This window comes from Podarcis liolepis, assembly GCF_965112155.1.
Source record: "Podarcis liolepis genome assembly, chromosome: 1".
Taxonomy (NCBI): domain Eukaryota; kingdom Metazoa; phylum Chordata; class Lepidosauria; order Squamata; family Lacertidae; genus Podarcis; species Podarcis liolepis.
The window spans coordinates 49,804,578-49,828,026 of NC_139554.1; the positions used below are offsets into that span (position 1 = coordinate 49,804,578).

At 42.5% G+C, this 23,449-nt stretch overlaps 1 protein-coding gene across 34 annotated transcripts in view; it reads left to right on the forward strand.

The window, feature by feature from the left end:
* The window catches only part of CELF1 (CUGBP Elav-like family member 1), a 41,927-nt gene that overhangs the window by 7,412 nt on the left and 11,066 nt on the right, over positions 1 to 23,449 (forward strand). For 4 of the 34 annotated variants that reach the window (XM_083460603.1, XM_083460572.1, XM_083460574.1 and 1 more), the window contains exons 2-11: positions 3,390 to 3,476; positions 4,427 to 4,540; positions 10,027 to 10,214; positions 11,857 to 11,939; positions 12,912 to 12,960; positions 17,637 to 17,771; positions 17,948 to 18,027; positions 18,369 to 18,530; positions 19,128 to 19,197; positions 21,946 to 22,074. In XM_083460603.1, coding sequence (XP_083316729.1) covers positions 4,470 to 4,540; positions 10,027 to 10,214; positions 11,857 to 11,939; positions 12,912 to 12,960; positions 17,637 to 17,771; positions 17,948 to 18,027; positions 18,369 to 18,530; positions 19,128 to 19,197; positions 21,946 to 22,074 — 967 coding nt within the window. In that variant the 5' untranslated portion in view covers positions 3,390 to 3,476; positions 4,427 to 4,469. Of the gene's footprint in view, positions 1 to 3,389; positions 3,477 to 4,426; positions 4,541 to 10,026; positions 10,215 to 11,856; positions 11,940 to 12,911; positions 12,961 to 17,636; positions 17,772 to 17,947; positions 18,028 to 18,368; positions 18,531 to 19,115; positions 19,198 to 21,945; positions 22,075 to 23,449 lie in introns of all 34 variants that reach the window. The other 30 variants (XM_083460571.1, XM_083460593.1, XM_083460600.1 and 27 more) reach the window with 11 other exon arrangements.

Genomic DNA, 23,449 nt, shown 5'->3' on the forward strand with positions numbered 1-23,449 from the left:
TCCATAACCAGAGGTACCACTGTAGAGAATTTTAACTAGGTCAAATAAAGATGTCCTGTTTGGGTGTGGCCAGTCTACTACGTGACTGGCAGTCTTATGTTATACCATACACACTTGCCTGGAAGTACGTTTCCTTTGAGATCAATGGGATTTACTTAGCAATTAGTATTGCACTGATACAGTTATCTACATTACAGTTGTATTCCATCTGAGGACCTTAGTGTTCTAGCTTCGCTAGTTGTCCTGAGAGATGTGAGCTCCTTGTCCCAGTAAATTTCATAAGCGAGTGACCTACTTTCTCCAGCCATAGGCACTGCCCTTCTAGATCACCATCTAGTCTAGTCCATTATTCAGTTTCCAGGAAGGAGAAACAGGGAAGATGGAACAAGCTTTTCCCCCTGCTATTCCAGAGGATAGGAACTGAGCGATTGGATTCAAATTACAAGATTCCAACTAAGCATTAGGAAGAACTTTCTGATGGTAAGAGCTGTTTGACAGTGGAACTGACTCCTTTGGGAGGTAGTGGACTCTCCTTCCTTGGAGGTTTTTAAGCAGAGTTTGGATGGCCGTCTGTCATGGATGATCCCAGGGAGCTGAACTAGCTAACCCTTGGGATACCTTCCAACTCCATGATTCTATGAAACCAATTGAGTCCCAGGAAGATTGCAAGCAGCCTTCTTGTATGATTAATCTTCTAGTCTCTGACATCTTGAGGTATGTTTCCTCTGTCTATGAAAAAGCTGCTTAGCTATCATGGCTGAATTCTGTTAATTTTAAATTATTTTAAAAAACAATCTAGGCTATTGACCATCACTACGTTGTAATGAATTCTATAAGTTGTTGATCCATTGTGTGGTATGCTGCTTTTTCCATTGGTGACATAACCTGACCCTGAGTTCTAGGGGAACTCCCCAGAACAGATTGGGTTTTTTGGGAGGTTTCCGGGGGCATAAGCAGATTTCTGTTGTGCAAGTGGTCAGCTCACATTTTCTATACTAAGATGGCTAATCTGTGGCCGTCCAAATTTTGCAAGGCTACAACTTACATAGGGCTTGTGTGCAGCCAAATCATTTTGCACGTCAAACAACTTCTGCAGGTGCAAAGGAACTTCCATTCCCTCTTCTCTCTGGTGTGAAGCCCCAGTCTGATCTGGGGTTTTCCCCAAGCCTCAGAGCAGATTTGGTGTCAGTATAGGGGGAGGAAGGGGAGAGGGAGTTCCATTGTGCTCACAGAAGTTGCATACACAGTGATTTAGGTGGAGTCGATCTATAATTGCTGACCATTGTCCGTGCTGGCTAGGATTGATGGGAGTATGAAGTCCATCAACATGTGAAGGTCACAAGTTAAGGTCCCCTGTCTACATTATTTGAGTAATTACAGCAGGGCTGTCTTTAGCATATGCACCGCCGGGGTGCAAAGATCCGCCCAGCTCCCCCAATTTTTTTGGGGGGGGGGGGCGAACTCAAAGTTGTTGAGCTTTTTTGGAAGGGGGGAGCCAAAGTTGGGTAGGAAATAACTGCTTTTGTTTCCTGACTCGTTGGGAATATTTGACACTATTGGGGGGGGCAGGAACTTTCGCTCCATTGCTTTTCAGTGCCACCGATCGAGAGGGACCAGTATACAGTTGGTATGCATTTGGCGCTCGGTGCCTTGCACCCCTGGGTAAAGACAGCCCTGAATTACAGCTAGTTTAGACACACCTCATTGTATGTGTGAAGTTAGAATTTTTTGCTGTAATAAATATCCCTTTGCTACTCATTTGCTATTTTGTTGCCCATTTAGTATGTGTGAAATTTAGCCAAATCACTGGGGGCTTGATAAAATTGCTGCAAATGCAGGATGTGATCCATGAGCTATCAGTTGACCATTCTTGCTGTGTGTTATAAAAGCATGAAAGAATGATTTCTTTGGCATTGCCCAAACCTCATAGGGGACTGTTAACACGAACAACCTGCCACATGGAGCCATACCGACTTGATTGAATTGCAGGTTGCCATCTTATTTAGTTTTTGTACATAAACAAGCCATTATCTCTTGTGGACAGACATGTTCCTACGCTGCCAAGCATATTGGACTGAGTGTTGCATTCCCTCCCCCTTTAGTTAAGTAAATTTAATAAGCAGCAGAGCTACTGTGGCTTAAAGGATGTCTAGAGCAGTTTGTAAACTAAAGTTGTAGACTACCATGAACCAGTGTCAGGAAAGTGACTTTGGTTCTGTTATGAGAGGTCAGTTCACTGGATCTATAGGTTTTGGTCTCAGAGAGATGGCTCATATATCACAGAGAAGCACACTTGTTTTCTATTGTAACATGCAAAGTGGGACTCTTATTTACTGCTTTTGCTGCAGTTAAATATACTCATCCCCCATTTTGCATGTAATGTCAGAAGCACAACCAATTCATCCTTCTGCTTCCCCCCTCTTGAGTTTAGAATCCTCTGTCTTTAACCTCAATTGCTGATTTACACACCTCAAAAGAGAGGAGTATTGAGTATGATGGGGGGAAAGATTTAAAGAAGTTGGGTTACATAATCATAACAACATAAGAGACTAGCTGGATCAGACCAAAAGCCCATCTAATCCAACTTTCTGTTCTCACAGCAACCAACCAGACGTCTGTGAAAAACACTCAGGCAGAACATGACACATAACAGCACTTCCTACTTGTGTTTCCCAGCAACTGATATTCAGAGGCATATTGCCTCTGATAGTGGAGATAATATAGTTATTTTGAACAATAGTGATTGATAGCCTTATCATCCATGAATTTATCTAATCTCCTTTTAGAGTCATCAGAGTTGGTGGTCATCACTTCTTCAACTTGTACAAGTGAATTCTGCTGTAGAAAAAAGTGATTTTATCTGCCCAGAATATCCCACCATTCAGTTTCATTAGGTGACTGGATTCTGAGAGGAAGGAGATCTATTTCCATTTTCTCTACACACTTTAACTTTACACACCTCCATCATGCCCCCCTTATTGTCATTTTTTAAAGCAAAAACCCCCAAGCCTAATCTTTCCTCACAGGGGAGATGCTTCAACCTCCTAATCATTTTGGTTCTCTGTGTTCCCATCTTCAGTTATTTTTATTGAGGTAAATTATAGTGACTCATACTTCAAAGAAATCCATAAGCGGTTAATCATCTATGTATAACTAGTAAGTTTGAGCACTACAGCTTTAGGACAATGAGCACGCAACTGCCTTTAACATGACAGTCATTCTCCAGAAGTGGTTGTTGAAGCAGTAAATATACCATATACCAGTAAGTAAGCCATCATATTACCAGGCACTTAGCTTCTGACCTGGTTTACAAGTAAGAACAATAGAAGTAATAGAGACTAGCCAGGAAATAAGCAAGCTAACTAAATGGCGATTGGTACATTCAACAGGTATCAGAGTTGATTTCTACGGTAGTTCAGAATTAGCCTTGAAGGCACCAAGGAACCTGAACTTCATATGAAAGAAGACACTCCATGGTAGGTGTAGGAAAGTTAATATGCATAATTTACCCACCTTTTTTTTAGAACTCTGTGTCAGTTTGGTAAAACTTGCGTCTGAAGAAGGTTTTAACTAATGTGTGGGAAAGCAATTTTGGAAAAGGAGAAAGGACTTCAACTTAATGCCAGAGCTCGAGAGTTTAACACTGTGAGAATTTCAGACTGAATTGTGTATTGCAGTGAAAAATGCTATCGATGATTTTTTTCATATCTTGTAGCTAGCATATTAAGAAATGACTTCTTTGGCCAGGAGTCTCTAAATTTCACCTTGTTTTCCAAGTAAAATTGGGAAGTTTACCAATAGGTTCAATTGGGATTTCTCCCTGTTCTATATGCAATACTCAAGGCTGAAGTGAAATGTTGTTCTATTGAAGGAATTAGAAATCTTGCCCAGCCCCACATAGCAAGCATGTTGAGCCTGGTTATATATATGTTGAGCCAGGCTTCCACCATCTCATAAAATGTGATTAGTTGACCTCAAACCAGGAAAGCAGTGTAATGATGCTTGGTTTAAGAATATTCTACCTAAAGAAATATTTAAGGGCTCATACTTTTGTGGTAGTGAGTTTGATTGGAAGCTATGAAGCTAGTTTGTGTTCTTTTCTGCTCTGTTGCACACAACTATCTTCATGGATCTGACACTCTGTTTATCTGACAGTGCACTCAGTACTGCTTTGCCAGGGAAAATTGCACAAAACAAGCCCAGTGCATCAGCATTTTCATTGTGTACTGAGCTGAGTCTCTCTTCACATGGTCACATCCCCTTTTTAATCCTGGTCCTCATGTTTCTTTCCCAGTCCAGCCTGTTTTTGTGGTGTCTGTTGCTGGTCTCCCCAAGCTTGTGTTCTTGTGGTTTGAGTGTTATTTTGTGTGGATCACTGTGTTAAGACTCTCAGAAATTAAGTGGTGGTGTTCAATTGGTTCGACAGGACAGTGATCTAGCATTAGTGGTTTGTGGTAAGCAGAGAAGTGATGGCTGCTTTTAAGTTGGATTTCCTCCCAGAAATGATGGTGGATCATTGCTCCTTGAATGCCAGCCCTATGTGAGTATTTTGTTTTCATAGCTAATCTACATTAATGCTGATTGCTTTCAATTTGTTCTTTTGAAGGTAATTGGTGGGGAATTTTATTATTGTTCTGTATTAAGGGAAGAACCAAAAGAGGCATATAAGACCCTAGAGTTAATTTATGGAAGAGAGCCTAAAAATGCTTGGAGTTGATACTCCATGAACAAGAACTCAATTGAGGACAGTATGTTAAGTTTGTACCCAGCATAGGATTATGTTCCAGGGTGAGTTAATTTTAGAGAAATACACTTTATGGTTCACATAGCCCTTAAGATACAAATAAATTAAATTCTGCACTATATGTGGCACATCCTTGCAGTTCAGGAGGGAATGCCAAATACATTCTTGTGAAATTTCATAGCTTGATTTGTAACTATTGTACTTTTTTAGCATGTTAGATTTGCAGTTTTACACATTAAGTTAATTTTCTGCTCCTTGTATGTGCAGACACCTTAATATACTTCAAACACAATAGTAAAGTTTACTGATCAAAATTATATGGTATGGATGCATGTAGCTATCAAAGCATCATTCAGAGGCATTTAATGGTCGTGGTATTAGCTTCATTGGAATAAACTGTTTTCAGGTAAGTGTGGGACATCTATTTTCTTGATTTTAATCCAGAAAGATCCCAAATGTGTGTTTTAATCCCAAAGGATCCCTATTACAATTGCACTGGGGCTACTTCTGGCCCCTTCGATATCTAACTTTGCTCTGGGGTAGCAATTTAACATACATAGTAGAAAGCGACTAGCATGGTTGGTTGCACCATGTGTGTGCATTGTGTTTCAGAGTACAACAGAACAAACTCTACATAGAGAACTTACAAACCCTCATAATTCAACACTAGGTGATGATGTAGTGTATTCATTGGAGTCTGAGTACATGGGGGGAAATAGTATTATTTCAGTAACATGTATTTGGACTTGGTTACAAAAGGGCAAGGAGACACACCTGTTTATACCTAGATCCAAACATGTTGTTTGGGGGTTGTATCCAATTAATTATACTTGGAGTAGACCCATTGAAATTAGTGAACCTAAATTAGTTATGTTTATTGATAACTTTGGTTTATGTTTCATTCGTAACTCTTAGTAGTACCTGCATTGGATACAACCCTAGGAGTCTGTAATCCAGTCAGTTTTGCACAACTGACTACACTTGTTAATCTATGGATGCCAGAAATCCTGATGCATAGGCCTTTTAAGAATCAGCTATCTGTGTCAGCTGCACTTTTGAAAAATAAGTGGCCTGCCTTGTTCTGATATTTCTTGATTTTACATAATCTTACTGTTCTCTTAGATGTGGATTGGTGGGTAACCATTTGAGGTAGCAGTGAGATCACACAGATCCAGTTTTCGGAGCATGTCCTAGAAGTGGGATTGAAGGCAGTCCACAAACAGGCAATGCGTGTTGCACACCCAATCCAAATTTGGTTTTATTCTTCTCTCTCTCTCTCTCTCTCTCTCTCTCTCTCTCTCCCTTTCTTAAAAAATCTTTTAAAGGTGTGGGTCCCCTGAGGAGTCACAGATCGAGTTAAATGAAGCATATCCACATTTACTGATACTTTCATACAACAATATCTACAGCAGAGTAGCATACAAGTCCATAAAACATACTAGCAGTAAAAAAGGATTTATTTCCGAATAAATCCTTTTTTACTGCTAGTATGTTTTATGAACTTGTACCTGATTATTTATAATTTTTTTAAAAAACATACAGTCACAAACCCTTTAAAAGCAAAATAAAATACCAAAATCATACCATTTTTGATAGGAAAGGGGTTAAAAATAAGTTACATATATAAAATAAGAAAAAGAACAAAACCACCCAAATCTCTTTATAAAACTTTGCTGTGGAAAAGATAAATCTACATAACCTATAACAGTAGCAGCCTGAAAGAAACATAAATGCTTTTCACTTTGTAAAGTCTTGCTGTCTGGTTGCCTGGAGACAATTCTTAACTTTCAGTATTGGAGAAAACTAAAAACATTTTTATAGAGTTTATGAATAAATGGGTCAGCCATCCCCTGATAATAATCACTTGAAAATAATGGCACTTAACGTGGTTCACAAGAAGGAAAGTGACAAAAAAACCCCACTGAAGTTAAAACTGTACAAAAAGTTACTCCCTTGCTGTTGCAGCTTGACTTTCAGATTCTGCAGTATTAGCTCTGTGTATGTTGTATGAAGTTGGATTGAACAGTGTATGCCTTTGGGCAGCATGATGTTAATACAAGTCTACCTCCTGTCCCTTCACCACAACCTTATTCTCCTTTTTCCTCCCTGTAGCTAGACTGTAAAGCGGGGATGAAAATATGTGTTTCTTCAGATGTCATTGAACACCATCTTCCATCAGCACCAGCCAGCATGGCCAGTGGTCAGGGATGTTGGGAGATGTAGTTCAGCAACAGATGGAGGGTTGCAGGTTCCCTAGTCCTTATCTAGAAAAACCACATAGGCAAAGGAAAGCTTTGGCAGTTTTTTGGTGATCTGTGGTCCAGATGCCTAATTAGAATCATAGAATCATAGAGTTGGAATAGACCACAAGGGCCATCGAGTCCAACCCCCTGCCAAGCAGGAAACACCATCAGAGCACTCCTGACATATGGTTGTCAAGCCTCTGCTCCAAAGAAGGAGACTCCACCACACTCCTTGGCAGCAAATTCCACTGTCGAACAGCTCTCACTGTCAGGAAGTTCTTCCTAATGTTTAGGTGGAATCTTCTTTCTTGTAGTTTGGATCCATTGCTCCATGTCCGCTTCTCTGGAGCAGCAGAAAACAACCTTTCTCCCTCCTCTATATGACATCCTTTTGTATATTTGAACATGGCTATCATATCACCCCTTAACCTCCTCTTCTCCAGGCTAAACATGCCCAGCTCCCTTAGCCGTTCCTCATAAGGCATCGTTTCCAGGCCTTTGACCATTTTGGTTGCCCTCCTCTGGACACGTTCCAGTTTGTCAGTGTCCTTCTTGAACTGTGGTGCCCAGAACTGGACACAGTACTCCAGGTGAGGTCTGACCAGAGCAGGATACAGTGGCACTATTACTTCCCTTGATCTAGATGCTATACTCCTATTGATGCAGCCCAGAATTGCGTTGGCTTTTTTAGCTGCTGCGTCACACTGTTGGCTCATGTCAAGTTTGTGGTCAACCAAGACTCCTAGATCCTTTTCACATGTACTGCTCTCAAGCCAGGTGTCACCCATCTTGTATTTGTGCCTCTCATTTTTTTTGATACTGAGATCCGAAACTCAACTTCCTAAACAATAAGTCCATGGTGGAAGCAACATCTAGTAGGGGCAATCAGTATGTTCATACAAAATTCCACAGAATGGAAGAACCTGAAAGTCTCAGTAAATATATTATTTACAGTCTGTTCCAGTATTCTGAATAGTGCTTCTTCCTTTGTCTCAAATTCACAGATTATCAATAGGATTGACAAACAGTCAGTTGACTGACTGTTGTTTGACTTTGACCCAGTAAAGCTAAGAACACCACTGTGGGTTTTGTTATTTTAAATTTTGCAACTGTACACTGGTCCTGGCATTCTATGGTAAAAGTCAAAAGACAAAAACTGTTCAGTGAATTATTTCAGTCAGTAGAAATCATACTTGACATGGTTAAAAGTTACAATAATTCATTATTATTATTAAAAATCCAATGTTTTACAATAACAATTTGTTTTTATAATTAATGTAAGTATTAAATGTTTTGATGATGACAGTTAATTACTAGGTTGAATCTGTGTGCCTTCTGATATTAAAGCAAGGTTGCTATTTTTCTTTTTGTTCAGTTTTGAAAAAATATGTCACAGTGTCTGTGGATTATGAAATACAGGTTTAAATAGGAAGACAATGAATGCCTATAAGTGGAATGATCAAATGGGAAATTCAAATTCCTTTGTACAATGCCCTGCTCATTTAAACCTGAAACTCAGCAATCTACCATTGTAGCACAATTACCCTAAAGTGCTGACTCCTGAGGTTTGGGGCTAGGGGAGCAGGAAGGAAGCTGCTCATCTAGCCACAAATCTGAGTGGTGCAGTGCAGTGAATGGATGTTCCTGTTTTCTTCTCATCCTCCCAAAATATGCTGCCTTTAAGCTTGAAAGGTGAAACAAGTTTGAATGTGCACCTCATAGTGCAGGGGTGGGTAACTTCTGCTTAGCAGGCTAAGTTTGGCTTGCTGCTGGTCCAGTTTGGCTCATGAGGCCATTTCCCCAAAACCATGCCCGCCCGCCCGCCCATCTTACCAACATCAGTTGATAAGCAGGAGGACAGGATTTTATCCTGCATTGGCTGTGCCACTCTAGTGTCTGCAGGGAACAAATCACGCTGCTGAGGCAACAGGATTTAATATCAACTCATTAGATGACATCACATGACTGACAGGTGGAGAACCCTTGCTGGAGCAGTGTGAAAATGAGGGTGGAGGTGCTTCAGAGAGCAGTTGGCCAAGCCGCTCTCTGCCTCTCTTCAAAGAACAAAGGGTCTTAACCTTTGCCCAGCAGCTGATGGGTGAGCCTTGGCTGCACAAACCTCTTCCCAGCTCCCCACCTCTGCCATAGGGGCGTATCTGTGCCCCATCTTCCTTTTTTCTCTAACTGACACTGAATTGATCTTCACATGTCATTGCTCCTGGATGTCTGCTCAGTCCATTGAATTGCCAAAGTATACAGACACAGTTCAAGTTTGTGCAAATAGTAAACTCAGTGATCCTAAGTGACCTATCAAGGATGATGCTGAGTTTGGTATTAGTATAGATATGTTGCACCTGCATGAAAACGTTGCAGTGTGTTGTCGCTTCTGAATATGAGTGCTTTTCAGAGTTTCAGCTGGTCTTTTCTTCCATGCAGAGTATTATACCCAAACCAAACCATTGGTCTATTTTTACGATTCCCATTCAAGAATTTTATTTTTATGGTTTTTAAATGTTTTTTTAAAGTTCTATATGTCTGCAAACATTGGGTTCTCCCAGGCAGGTTGACACCTCCCTTTTGTTTCTCAGTGGCCCTGTTTTGGCTCCCATTTTTGTTGACACTCAGCACTTTAGTTTGCTGTTAGAGGGATTGGTGATATTTTTTCATCTTTATACTTACTACTAAATTCATTAGTTTTAGGTACACCAACTTTTAGCTCAGTTTTCTTTTTTCAATAAACCATTATTTACCCTTTATACAAGACTATAATACATTCTATTTCTAAGATGCTAACGTTTCTGGGGGAGAAAACGGCAAATTCGTCTGAGACATCTGAAGGCAATCAAGTCTTTGGAGAAGTGTCTCTTCTCTCTTCCCACCACGTGCCTGGTTTTCAGTGGGCAGAATATGTTCTCTGAATATCTCAGATAAGCAACACTTTGAGTTTTAATTATTATCTTTCTAATACATTTGAAGAATGGTTGGTTGGGACAGAGTCAAGGAGGACCCTTACAATATGTTTCTCATTGACTCATGCAGCTCAAAGAAAATGAATGGCACACTAGACCATCCTGACCAACCGGACATTGATGCCATCAAGATGTTTGTGGGCCAGGTCCCACGGAGTTGGTCTGAAAAAGATCTGCGAGATCTGTTTGAACAGTATGGTGCTGTCTATGAAATAAATGTCCTGCGGGACAGGAGCCAAAATCCTCCTCAGAGCAAAGGTGAGAGCCCTCTCTTTTCTTTTTACTGGAGGTTTTGGTCCAAGATCATTATGCGTCTTATTGACACTTATTACTCTGAGAAAGCATGTCTTTGTGTTGTTTTGATATCACGATCCATGCATGATCTTCATGTTACTGCATTTGCTTTGGTAGCAAGAAAAGCAGATAGTAGGAAGGTTAGTTTAAATGTCTGTTGTTCTTCACATGCAGATGCAAACTTGGGCATGTCACTACATGTTGACAGTTTTATCGTTGAGCTGTACCTGCATAGTTTGCTTATTTTATAGGTTTTCTCCTGAAAAAGCATAAATGTGTGAAGTAGCCCTAAGTTGGGGGCATAGTTCACATAATGTTATTCCATTTGGGTGTCTTACTGATAAGATTCAGAAGCAAGGAGTGTCCACTTGATGTCCATTGAAACATTTTCTACAAGATTGATCTGTCTTTTGACCTGTGCAACTCAGTCTCAAAGTGTGAAACAAGGCTCTCAAGAGTTTCAGGAAGTTGCCACAAAAGGTGTAAGCTCCTGACCCCCCATCTACTTCTGCCTTGAACTATTGACCAGGCCAGGAGGTAAGACTGTAGGAAAAGGTTTACTCTTAGTGTTACTAATAAGCATCTGATGAGGTGAGAATAAGGTGCAGCCATCAGCAGTTAACTTGCAATAGTAAAAAAAGGGTTTTATCTGCTGTATTGTGAATTCTGAAAACTAAAGAGTCATCCAGTGGAATGAGACCTCAAAATCCAAATGTCCATAGTGAAGGACGTTGCTTCAAGATGCAGATAAAGGGGACATTTTTTTTGCTCTCTCACTAAAAAAAAAGCTCCCTGCAAGTTGGGAAAGATACTATTGTATTTGGGACCCTGTATCTTAAAAAGCAGAGGCATCACCTTGCCAACAAAGGTCCGTATAGTTAAAGCTATGGTTTTCCCAGTAGTGATGTATGGCAGTGAAAGCTGGACCATAAAGAAGGCTGATTGCCAAAGAATTGATGCTTTGAATTATGGTGCTGGAGGAGACTCTTGAGAGTCCTATGGACTGCAAGAAGATCAAACCTATCCATTTTTAAGGAAATCAGCCCTGAGTGCTCACTGGAAGGACAGATCGTGAAGCTGAGGCTCCAATACTTTGGCCACCTCATGAGAAGAGAAGACTCCCTGGAAAAGACCCTGATGTTGGGAAAGATGGAGAAGGACAAGGAGAAGGGGACGACAGAGGACGAGATGGCTGGACGGTGTTGTTGAAGCTACCAGCATGAGTTTAACCAAACTGCGGGAGGCCGTGGAAGACGGGAGTGCCTGGCGTGCTCTGGTCCATGGAGTCACGAAGAGTCGGACACAACTAAACGACTAAACAACAACAACATTCAAATGAGGAATAGTTGATTTCTTGTTAGTTCAAGTTCTGCATGCCTCCAGCCTTGGGTCTTGTGAATACGTAAGTCACTTATATAATTGGGGCTGAAGTATGTTAAATAGTGAAGGCATTAGAAACATTAATTTTGATATGAATCATATCCTTCAAATATTCAGGCTTCAGTTAGTGGCACCTTTTGACGTAATGCATTCTGCTATCAAATAATTTATGCTGGAATGGATTATTTTTATATGTTATGCATCATGTAACTTGTTTGCATTACAGGATGCTGTTTTGTTACATTTTATACCCGTAAAGCTGCACTAGAAGCACAGAATGCTCTTCATAACATGAAGATTCTCCCAGGGGTAAGACAATAGGCATCATCTATTTAATCTGCTCTTTCAATATTACTGCATGAATCTACACTCAGGATGCCATCTTTTCTGGGATGGGGTATGTGGAGCCCCTTGGCTTGACTAATATAAATACAGGCAACTCCTCACCTACATGGGGGTTACATTCTGGGCCGCCACGTGCACAAGTGAAAAAACACATACAGTGGTACCTTGGGTTACATATGCTTCAGGTTACAGACTCCGCTAACCCAGAGATAGTACCTTGGGTTAAGAGCTTTGCTTCAGGATGAGAACAGAAATCGTGCTCCGATGGCACGGCGGCAGCAGGAGGCCCCATTAGCTAAAGTGGTGCTTCAGGTTAAGAATAGTTTCAAGTTAAGAATGGACCTCCAGAACGAATTAAGTACTTAACCCGAGGTACTATTGTAGTTGGGAGTACTCTCTCAACACCCTTTAAACACCTTCTCTGCTGCTCTCTCTTCAGTCGGTACCAAAAATAATGTATCCACAGCTAGAACTGAATCCCTGGGGCTGGCAGGAGGACATACGGGAAAGGGGCAGCTGCTGTTGAGCTATCCTGCACATCAGCTGTTAGGTGGGAAGGCTGAGCAGCATAAACAAAGTCCTGCTGCATTTTAGGTCTCTTCAGGTGCTTCCTCTGTCCTCATTGACATCCTCTTCAGGATTCAGGAAGGGTCTCCACGAGGACTCTCCTGCTCTCTCCTGCCATTTCCCGGTTTGAATTGAATTACTGAATTATTTCCCGGCACTTCGTGTGAGTTGATTGTGCAGAAGTGGGGAGACGCCTGTACTGTCTTCTCTGCCCTCTGAATTAGTCTCTGTAAAAATGGATTTCTAAGTTCCCTGGTTACGACAGCTTTGAAAGGAATGTATAGTTGTGGCTGGAGGTGATTTACTCCCCAAAACTTGATTTCCACCTCTGTACCACTCCCAATCCTAATTGCTTTATCTTTGTTACAGATGCACCATCCCATCCAAATGAAGCCAGCCGACAGTGAAAAGAATAATGGTAAGTGTATGTAAAACAGGCTTTTTTCAAATTAATAAGTCTGTTATATGGAAAGTTCATTGATTTTGACTTAGAAAACAGCATCCAAGTTACTAAAGCATCCCATACTACTACTACTGCCTTTGTGCATTGCCTTTTGCTTTGCACTTAAGAAGTGAAAGAAGCTGATCCGTCTCCCTTGGTTGAGGAAATGCTAATAATACTTCTACAGGTTCAGCTTCAAGTTCTATAAAAACATATTCATTGCAAAGGCTTCATTGTGATCCTAAAAGAAAAGGGGGAAAGCAATATATTTGCTTTCTCAGAACGATTTTGTTACCTTTGCTGCCTACTGAATAAAGATAATCTCTGGCATATAGTTCTGCATCTAGAATTAGAAGGCTGCTCTATATACACAACTTTCTCTTCTCTTACTATAAACCCTTCTGTTCTAAAAGAAGATTATAGTCTATTACCGTATGCAAAGATTTTTATTTTTTTAATGGAGCATTGTATTCAGGCTTGCAAGCTTGTTTCATACTGGAAATTACTTTGTAAAATCCACCTATGTTAAAGGAGAAATCACTGTCTTCTATTTATATTGAAAGGATGATCAATTTCTCAGTAATAAAAGCTGGTCAGTATTTTTTGCACTGTAGACTACTTAAGCTTTTCATTTTCTGTGGTTTCTGCACCATGAGTGTTGGGGAAGGCCGCTCCCTCCTCAGGCTAATTCCACCAGGCCTAGGGGGCGGGGCCCAGACTCACCTCCGCCACAGCTTTAAGGACACTGGTGCTGCTGCAGCAAATGTTAAAAATGTTTTTATATATTTTAAAGTGTTTTAAAGGTGTTTTTACTTTTTACTTTGTTGTACCACCGTGAACAGTGGTTGTTATCTATGTATTTTTATTTTGTTCCGTTTTATTTTGGTTTGGGGTTGAATATTGAGTGGGGTGGGGATTGGTTTTGTTTAGGTATAATTGTTTTTGGTTTGGTTTGTTTTTCTATTTTGTAAATGGAGGCTAGTATGAGGCTTGGGATTGCTACCGTGGAGGTATGGCGGTGGGGGCAGATGTTATAGGCGAAGGGGATCGAGATACGGATATGCTCGTACCCCTTCCAATCTGCGCCCCATCCCGAGGGATGAGGGTAGGGTGAGCAAGGATTACTCACCTCCGTCACTGGTGTTATGCAATGCCAGCTCTATAGGCAACAAAACCGCCACCCTGCGAGATTTCTTTACCTCGCAGGGGGTCGACCTGGCTTGTGTGACGGAGACCTGGGTGCGCGAAGGGGAAACTGTTACCTTACGAGAGATGGCGCTCCCGGGCTTCTCCGTCCTCCACCAGTCATGGACTGTGGGCCGGGGGGGAGGGGTGGCATTATTAATCCGGGAAGATTGTTCTTTCAGGGCTCTACCATCACCATTGATCCCCGGCATTGAATGTGTTGGCCTAGTTTGGGGCTCTGAGGTGAGCTTGGCTGTCTGGCTGGTGTACCGGCCACCTAGCGCACCAGCAGCCATCCTGTCAGGCCTGCTGGAGGCGGTGGCCGGCTGGGCCTTGGAGTTCCCTAACCTATTGGTATTGGGGGACTTCAACATCCATGCTGATGCCACTCCCTCCTCACAGGCTCTGGACCTGGTGTCTTCCATGGCGACACTAGGGCTCTCCCAGTTTGTTTCGGGCCCCACACATCAAGCAGGCCACACGCTGGATTTGATCTTTTGCGTCGGTATAGATGTGATCGTGTCTCCTTCGATGAAGGTGCCATGGTCTGATCACTACGCTCTGAAAGCCAGGATTGACTTTCCACCCCCACCCTGCTTAGGTGGTGAGCCGATTTGGGCTCGCCCGCAGAGGCTGATGGACCCTGATAGATTCCATCAAGCCTTGCGGGACCTTGCTCCCCCTGGCGACTCATTGACTGAGCTTGTTGAGGGCTGGAATATCCAGCTCCTGGCAGCCATCGATGAGATCGCACCTAAGCGCCCTCTGCGACCCCGCAGAAACCGGGCTCCCTGGTTTACCGAGGAGCTTCGGAAAATGAAGCAGGACCTCAGACGGCTAGAGCGAGTATGGCGGGGTGCCCGTGACGGAGCCTCAAGAACATCTTATGGGGTTTTTATGAAAACCTATGAGATGGCAGTGAAGGCCGCTAAGAAGTCTTACTTCTCGGCCTCCATTACATCCGCTAGCTCTCGCCCGGCGCAATTATTTAGTATAATTAGGTCTTTAACGTCCCTTGAAGGACAGCCAAATTTAAATAACAATCTGACACACAGCTGTGAGGCATTTGTGGGCTTTTTTGCAGAGAAGGTCCTGTTGCTCCGCCATGACCTCCCTGCCAATTTGGATACAATAAAGGAACTGGAGGCCCCTCGACTGTCCTCGGGTCCAGTATTGGACCACTTTGACCGGATATCCCCAGCCGATGTGGACAGACTCCTCCGAGCTGGAAAGCCCACCACCTGTCCTCTTGACCCGTGCCCGTCTTGGCTGATTAGAGCGTGTCCAGACGAGGTGCGGGCCCCCCTGGGGGATATTACCAATTTATCCCTTGGCACCGGGATATTCCCAGGGGAACTGAAGGAGGCAGTGGTGCGCCCACTCTTAAAGAAAACATCATTAGATCCCTTAGATCTATCCAATTACCGCCCGGTTTTGAATCTTCCATTCCTGGGTAAGGTGATTGAGAGAGCGGTTGCTGAACAGCTTGGCAGGTTTGTGGATGAAACATCGGCCCTGGATCCATTCCAGTCCGGCTTCCGCGCTGGTCATGGGACCGAGACGGCTCTGGTCGCCCTAACAGATGATCTCCGCAGGCAGCTGGATCGAGGCGGGTCGGGGCTGCTGATTCTTCTAGACCTGTCAGCAGCCTTCGACATGGTCGATCACGAACTCCTGGACCACCGCCTTGCCAACGTGGGGATCCAGGGCACAGTCCTTCAATGGCTGCGCTCGTTTCTCTCTGGTCAGGGACAGAGGGTGGCGCTTGGGGGGGGGGGAATTGTCATCGCGCCACTCCTTGGTGTGTGGAGTGCCTCAGGGTGCGATACTCTCCCCGATGCTTTTAAACATCTTTATGCGCCCCTCGCCCAGCTTGTCCAGAGTTTTGGACTGGGTTGCCATCAGTATGCCGATGACACCCAACTCTATCTGTTGATGGATGGCCATCCTGACTCGGCCCCAGACACATTGACCAGATGTCTGGAAGCTGTGGCTGGATGGTTACGTGGGAGCCGGTTGAAGTTAAATCCTTCGAAGGGGGACGGGGCGATATGGGATTGAGGGGGCAACTCCCAACTCTTGCGGGGGTGCAATTAGTGCCAGCACCGTCTGTTAAGAGTTTGGGTGTAATCTTCGATAACTCCTTCTCTATGGAGGCGCAGGTTACAGCTATAACAAAGGCGGCATTTTTTCATCTCCGCCAAGCTAAGCAGTTGGCTCCTTATCTCTCCCGCCCTGACCTAGCCACTGTGATCCATGCGACAGTCACCTCCAGACTGGATTATTGTAACTCGCTCTACGTGGAGCTGCCCTTGAGACTGACCCAGAAACTCCAGCTGGTGCAGAATGCCGCGGCGAGACTCCTTATGGGGTCTTCGCTGCAAGATCACATTCATCCGGTACTATACCAGCTGCACTGGCTCCCGGTGGAGTACAGGATCAGGTTTAAGGTGCTGGTTTTAACCTTTAAAGCCCTATACGGCCTAGGACCCTCGTACCTACGGGACCGCCTCTCCTGGTATGCCCCACAGAGGAACCTACGGTCTGCAAATAAAAACATCCTGAAGGTCCCAGGCCACAGAGAGGTTAGGCTGGCCTCAACTAGAACCAGGGCTTTCTCGGCTGCGGCTCCAATCTGGTGGAACACTCTGTCACAAGAGACTAGGGCCCTGCAGGATCTGACATCTTTCCGCAGGGCCTGCTAGACAGAGTTGTTCCACCAGGCCTTTGGTTAGGGCGCAGCCTGACTCCCTCCTCTGGCAACCTGCACAGAATTTTGCTTAACGGTTGCCATCAATTTGATTTTAATTAATTTTTATAATTGAAATGTTTTTAGAATGTTGGATTATTTGATTGTTTGATTATTTGATTGTTGTTAGCCGCCCTGAGCCCGGCTTCGGCTGGGGAGGGCGGGATATAAATAAAAATTATCATCATTATTATTATTATTATTATTTATTTATTTATTTATTAATGTGTAATACATTCTTTGTTACAAATTATGTAATTATATAAAATTCAAATATGTGCTCATTTGTCTATCAGCTTGTTCAAGAACGAACAAGTTGTTCATGGTTTAAATTCGTGGTTTAAATTTTAAATATGGTTTTACATTTTTGTGTACTGGAACAGCTTATTGATATTGCCAAAAAAAATATGCCAAGTAGCAATGTACAATGAGAAGATCTCTCTATTTAATCAATTCTTAATCTAAGTGACGGTATCCGGTGCTCCTGTTCTGCCAGTCGATTTACACTACAGAACAGAACTTCACTTCCTCTCCCTTACAGCCCCCCTGCCCCCTCAAAATCTGATTCAAGGGCTTGGGGGACCAGATGGAGAATTTTTTGGGTTCATACGGTGAGGGGTGTGTTTGTAGATAAACTGTGAAGTAATCTAATTATATAATTTTACTTACTTCTTTAGTCAGGGCAGATAAGTGACTTCCCTTTTTGTTCTTCTCTTAGCTGTGGAAGACAGGAAACTGTTCATTGGGATGATATCAAAGAAGTGCAATGAAAATGATATCAGAATGATGTTTTCCTCCTTTGGGCAGATTGAAGAATGCAGAATTCTACGGGGTCCTGATGGCTTAAGTCGAGGTAAGCATGGGGAGCTGGTATGAAACTGTTGATCGTTTTGCAGATCTCTCACACCCAAAGTATCTTACTGGAAAGCATTTTAAATCTTTGAAGTCAGCAGAATGTCCACCTCCGCTTTTTTTTGTAAAAGGTTTGTGTAAACTTAGCAAGTGAATTTGATCCTACTATCTTCCCAGGTTGTGCTTTTGTGACTTTTACAACAAGAGCTATGGCACAAACAGCAATCAAAGCAATGCACCAAGCACAGACCATGGAGGTAAGAAATGTTATTTAGAGTAACTGGGATAGTTTGCATTGGGATAGTTTCCAAGCCTTAACGGTTGGAAAGAGCAGAAGGTTCTGTAACTCTGAAGTTTTCTAAGTGTTGCGGTATTGTTTCTTGGTTTGAACCCCCGCTATTGGCACGCCCACACATATCTCCAATTTTATGATAAATTAGATAAGATGCATTAACTTTAAAATATGGGAAACTGGGCTAGAACTCTGGAAGCTAGGAGATTGCTTTAATAAGATTGGTGTATTTTTCTAAATGATCAGAGTTATTTGTGGCATTTGGAAGTAATGTATAAAGTATAACTATGTGAATTGATATTGCAGGGATGCTCTTCTCCCATCGTAGTGAAATTTGCAGATACCCAAAAGGATAAAGAACAGAAACGAATTGCACAGCAGCTCCAGCAGCAGATGCAACAAATCAGTGCTGCATCAGTTTGGGGAAACCTGGCTGGACTGAACACACTTGGACCCCAGTACTTAGCAGTGAGTTTCCCTGGCGGTTTCTGTGCAAAATCATTCGGTTTATCCACAATAATTACTTGTAGCAGAAGAATCCTTGTGCTGATGTTCTGTTGCAAAACTCGGTGTTTCATGGGCAGGTTCATGAGTGTAGGTAATTAAGTTGCTACCATTTAACAGCATTCATGTGCTCAGGTTGGTGAGGAGGGATCTGTCACTGTTTCATGAGGACTGAAGTACTGGCCTTCTAAAGGTTTTCATTTGGCATAAATACAGAAAGGATCTGTGTTATTTTCTGTGTTATTTTCTGTGTTTAGTATGTGCGTAGTGTTTTCTGTGGTGTGAGGCATTTTTGCAATTACACAATCAGTGGCACACTAGCCATGAATTGAGAGAGAACATTTTGCATGCAGTTGTGTGGGCAGTGAGATTTCACCCTTTTAATGGTATTTGGGAATGCTATTGCTTTGTGTGCCGCTTGATATGGTCTGTTTGAACAGTGGCTATTCCACTTAGGACGGCGCTCTGGCTGTGGTGTAGTGCAGTGTCTCCCAGCAGTGGAGCCAGCCCTCATTCTCACTCTTGTTCTGTTTTTGGTGTAATGTCTAGCTTTATTTACAGCTCCTTCAGCAGACAGCAGCTGCCTCCTCTGGAAATCTGAACACACTGGGCAGCCTCCACCCAATGGGAGGTGAGTGTTTTCTTTCCTTGTCCCTTGGAATCTCAAAGTAGGTTCGATGTCATATTGAAAAAGAATCATGAGAAGGCTCTTAAGAAAGTGTGGTATGATATACTAATGTCAGTGAAGATGGCTCTCAGTTGCTTATGACAGAGAAGAATCCGGAGTTGAATTTTTACTCTTCTCTCTGCACTGCCTCTTCATTATTTCTAGGGATTTTATTTCAAATGTGCAGGAAGTGTTCTAAATGCAGAAGAAGTAAGAAGTACAGTTGCAGTTAGGTGACTGTCCAACTCATGTTCCTCATACTCAGGCATATTTAATATATCTACTTTTCTATCTATTCTGGAATCTTTGTAATGGTCAGACAATAATAGGAAAAATATTGCTTCACTTTATATAGTGAATTTCAAGCTGTGTTTAATTTTAGAATCTACATATGTCTAGCTCACTAATAGGGATTTTTCTGGGGGAGGGGAATCAATTGGAATTAATTACTTTTGGGGGGAGGGGGATTCAGTTTGCAATAGAAAATTTACTAGAGTAACTTAATTTCGCATGCTTGTTTTTAGTTGTATTTCGTAAGTATAGATATAGCTTTAAAAAATAGAAAGTGGCACCCATTCATTGTTACTAGTGAATCTATAAAATTAAGAATATTCACAGAAAAATAAAGCACCAGAAAACTTCAGAAATTTTTCCACCTCACATCACTTGTCTAGCATCTATGCTTTTGTGTTTGAGCAATCTTTTTGTTGTATCTCTTACAGCTAATAGCTTCTCTTTTTTTAAGAACGAAGAAAATTAGCAAAATAAGGCAAACAATTCCTGTCCCAGTACCTACAATTTACCATCAGGGTAACAAAAGCTTTACATATTAAATGTAAAGTAATTTTTTTAATATTGCTTTTGAACAAGGGACTACAATCATCAGTGAAGAGCCACAGCTATCTTTAATAAGCTTTCCATTTGAAAGTATTAAGAGTAATGGAGAAGAACCACATGGAACAATATTGTAAAGGATAAAAACGTATAAAATTAGATGGTGCATACCTCATACACTGAATTAGAGGTGGGATGACAGGTTAATGTCAATACAGTGAATAAGGGGAAGAACATACAGCTGTGGTCAGCATTTTTACTCTTCTCTCTGTACTGCCTCTTCATTATTTCTGTGTTTAGTATGTGCGTAGTGTTTTCTGTGGTGTGAGGCATTTTTGCAATTACACAATCAGTGGCACATTAGCCATGAACTGAGAGAGAACATTTTGCATGCAGTTGTGTGGGCAGTGAGATTTCACCCTTTTAATGGTATTTGGGAATGCTATTGCTTTGTGTGCTGCTTGATATGGTGTGTTTGAAAAAGGGTTGGACTAGATGACCCTTACGATCCCTTCCAACTCTGCAATTCTATGAATCAGAATAATTTGAATTCTGCTTTTTCCAGACAAGATACAGTCATACCTCAGGTTGAAGTAGCTTCAAGTTAAGTATTTTCGGGTTGCACTCCACGGCCACCCGGAAGTAACGGAGTGTGTTACTTCCGGGTTTCGCCGCTTGCGCAGACACTCAAAATGTCGTTTTATGTGTACTTCAGAATGCAAACGGGGCTCCGGAACGGATCCCATTCATATCCAGAGGTACCACTGTACTACAGAGTCCCTCTTTAACATGCTGCATTCACATGGATTTCAAGTCATTGGCAGTTGTAACTGGGAAATGTAGGACAGCGTGATCAAGAACTCCTGCACCATTTAGGTTAAGTCCCTGTAGAGGTTATGGAATCATAGAATTGTAGAGTTGGAAGGAACACCAAGGGTCATCTAGTCCAACCCCTCGCAATGCAGGAATCTTAACTAGATCATATATGACAGATGGTCATCCAACTGCTGCTTAAAAACTTCCAAGGAGATAGAGTCCACCAACTCTTGTGAGAGTCTGTCCTACTGTAGAATAGCTCTTACCATCAGAAAGCTTTTCGTGATGTTTAGGTGGAATTTTGTTTCTTTTCACTTGAATCCATTGGTTCAGTTCCTAAGCTTGTTCTATCTTCCATGTAACTGGCCATTAGATATTTGAAGATGGCTGTCATATCTTCTCACAGTCTCCTCTTACCAAGCTAAACATGCCCAACGCCCTCATAATGCTTGGTTTCCAGACCCTTTATCATCTTGGGTCACCCTCTTCACGTGATCCAGCTTGTCAGTATCCTCCTTAAATTGTGGTGCCCACAATTCATCCTGATTTGCTTGCCCCAGGCTTACATAGCACATAGTTAAAATATGTAACTCACTCCCACAGGAAGTAGTAATGGCCACCAACTTGGATGACTATAAAAGAGGATTAGACAGATTCATGCAAGATAGGGCTTTCAATGACTACTAGCCATGATGGCTGTATTCTGCCTCCATGGTCAGAAGCAGTATACTGAATTCCACTTGCTGGAAATTGCATGAGAGGAAAGTGGTGTTTGCGCTCCGGTACTGCTTGCAGGTTACTCACAATCACCTGGTTGGCCACTGTGATAACAGGATGCCGGATGGAATGGTCATTGGCCTGATCCAGCAGGCTCTCCTTATGTTGTTGCCCTGTAAGTGAGAATATTATTTTAAAAAAATTATTGCATCAGGAGGTTGTGGTGCTTGAGAATGTTAGGCTTCACTCTCCTCCATAAAGCAACTTCTGAATGCTGTTGCATTCACTAGTGATTTAGTGCTTAGTGGTACCAGAACAGAAACACTATTCATTGATGTGTTGCAGGATTGAATGCAATGCAGTTACAGAACCTAGCTGCATTAGCAGCTGCAGCCAGCGCAGCTCAGAGCACACCAAGTGGTACCACTGCACTCAATTCTTCTAACAGCCCTTTAAGTGTGCTCACCAGTTCAGGTAAGAGAGCCATGTCTTGGTATAATACAGTTTTGCATATCTTAAGGCCACATGACAATGAGCCGGCTACTCATTAAATCATAAGCTTTTTTGTGGGGAGACTTGATTAGTCCTGCCTCCCCAAAACACATTTCTGCTGTTTACACAACATGAAACAAATCAGTGTAGGTGTCTTCAGCATATGTGATAGAAGTGGGTGTATGTTGCATCTGTAAATAAAATACATTTCTGCTTAACATGTGAAGTAGTCCTCAAACATCGAAGCCATCTTCCACAAGAAGGTGTTCTTTTTCAGAATATAGTTGATCTTCTCTCCTGTGTTGTGATTCTCCAATTTTCAACTTGCTTTAGAATATTGCAGGGTCAAGTGGAATTGAGAGAAGGGTTGCATGTCATAATTAGTTGGGAGAAGATAATTTGCATTCTGATCACAGATGCAGGCACACCAGGCCACGTATTGGCGTTTCCTAAGTGCAGTGCTGTACTTTGATACATGGAAATGAATGGTGACTTTGAAGGAAATTAAGGGATTTCATTTAAGGACTTCATGAGAAAGAATGGAAACTAAAGTGGTCCCAGTTATCTAGCAAGTCCGATGCCAGAGTAGGAGTGGGAAACGTTTTTCAACCTGAGGGTCACATTCTCTCATGGGCAGCCTTCTGGGGCCTGCAAAGCAGTGATGAGTGGGATAATGGATGTGACTCTTTACCTTTGTAGAGCAGGCTACAGTCCAGTCACGCAAAAGGTCAGATGTTTTGACACATGCATCTCTCCATCCAGTCAAGCAAGAGGTATTATTACAGTTTAAGGACACATTCCAGCCAGGCCAGAAGAACTAGAGGGGGGTGAGGAGCAAGGCTTTGAAGGGCTGTGGCCTGTGAAGAGCCCTAAGAGCCTGATAGAGAGGCCTGGACGACCACATTGGTCCTGGACCAGACATCCCCCACCTCTGTGCTAGAGTGTAGGAAAGGGGAAGTACTTGGGAACTGAATGGGTATATCATGATCAACTACTGAGCAGTCAACTGTTCTGAGGTAGTAGAACTCAAATGTCAGTAATGCAGCATGGTACAAATTCATGTCAGATCAGCTTCCATTGTGCCTGCATCAGCATGTCTAGCTGCCAGTTGATCGGGACAAGTGTTCCCAGCCTCTGTTGAGCAAGGCACCCAATACTGTGCAGGTCCCTACCCAGAGTTCTCATTTCTACTGTGGTTTCTAAGCAGGTTACCAAACAACAAAGGTCCCTTCTCAGCAGTCCTGCTGGTTTTTTATTTTCTCCACACACCATACAAATGAGAGAGACTCCATCTCCCAAGGCATCTGTTCATTTCAGAGATTCTGAGGAGGAAATTAGTGATGACCTCAAATAATGG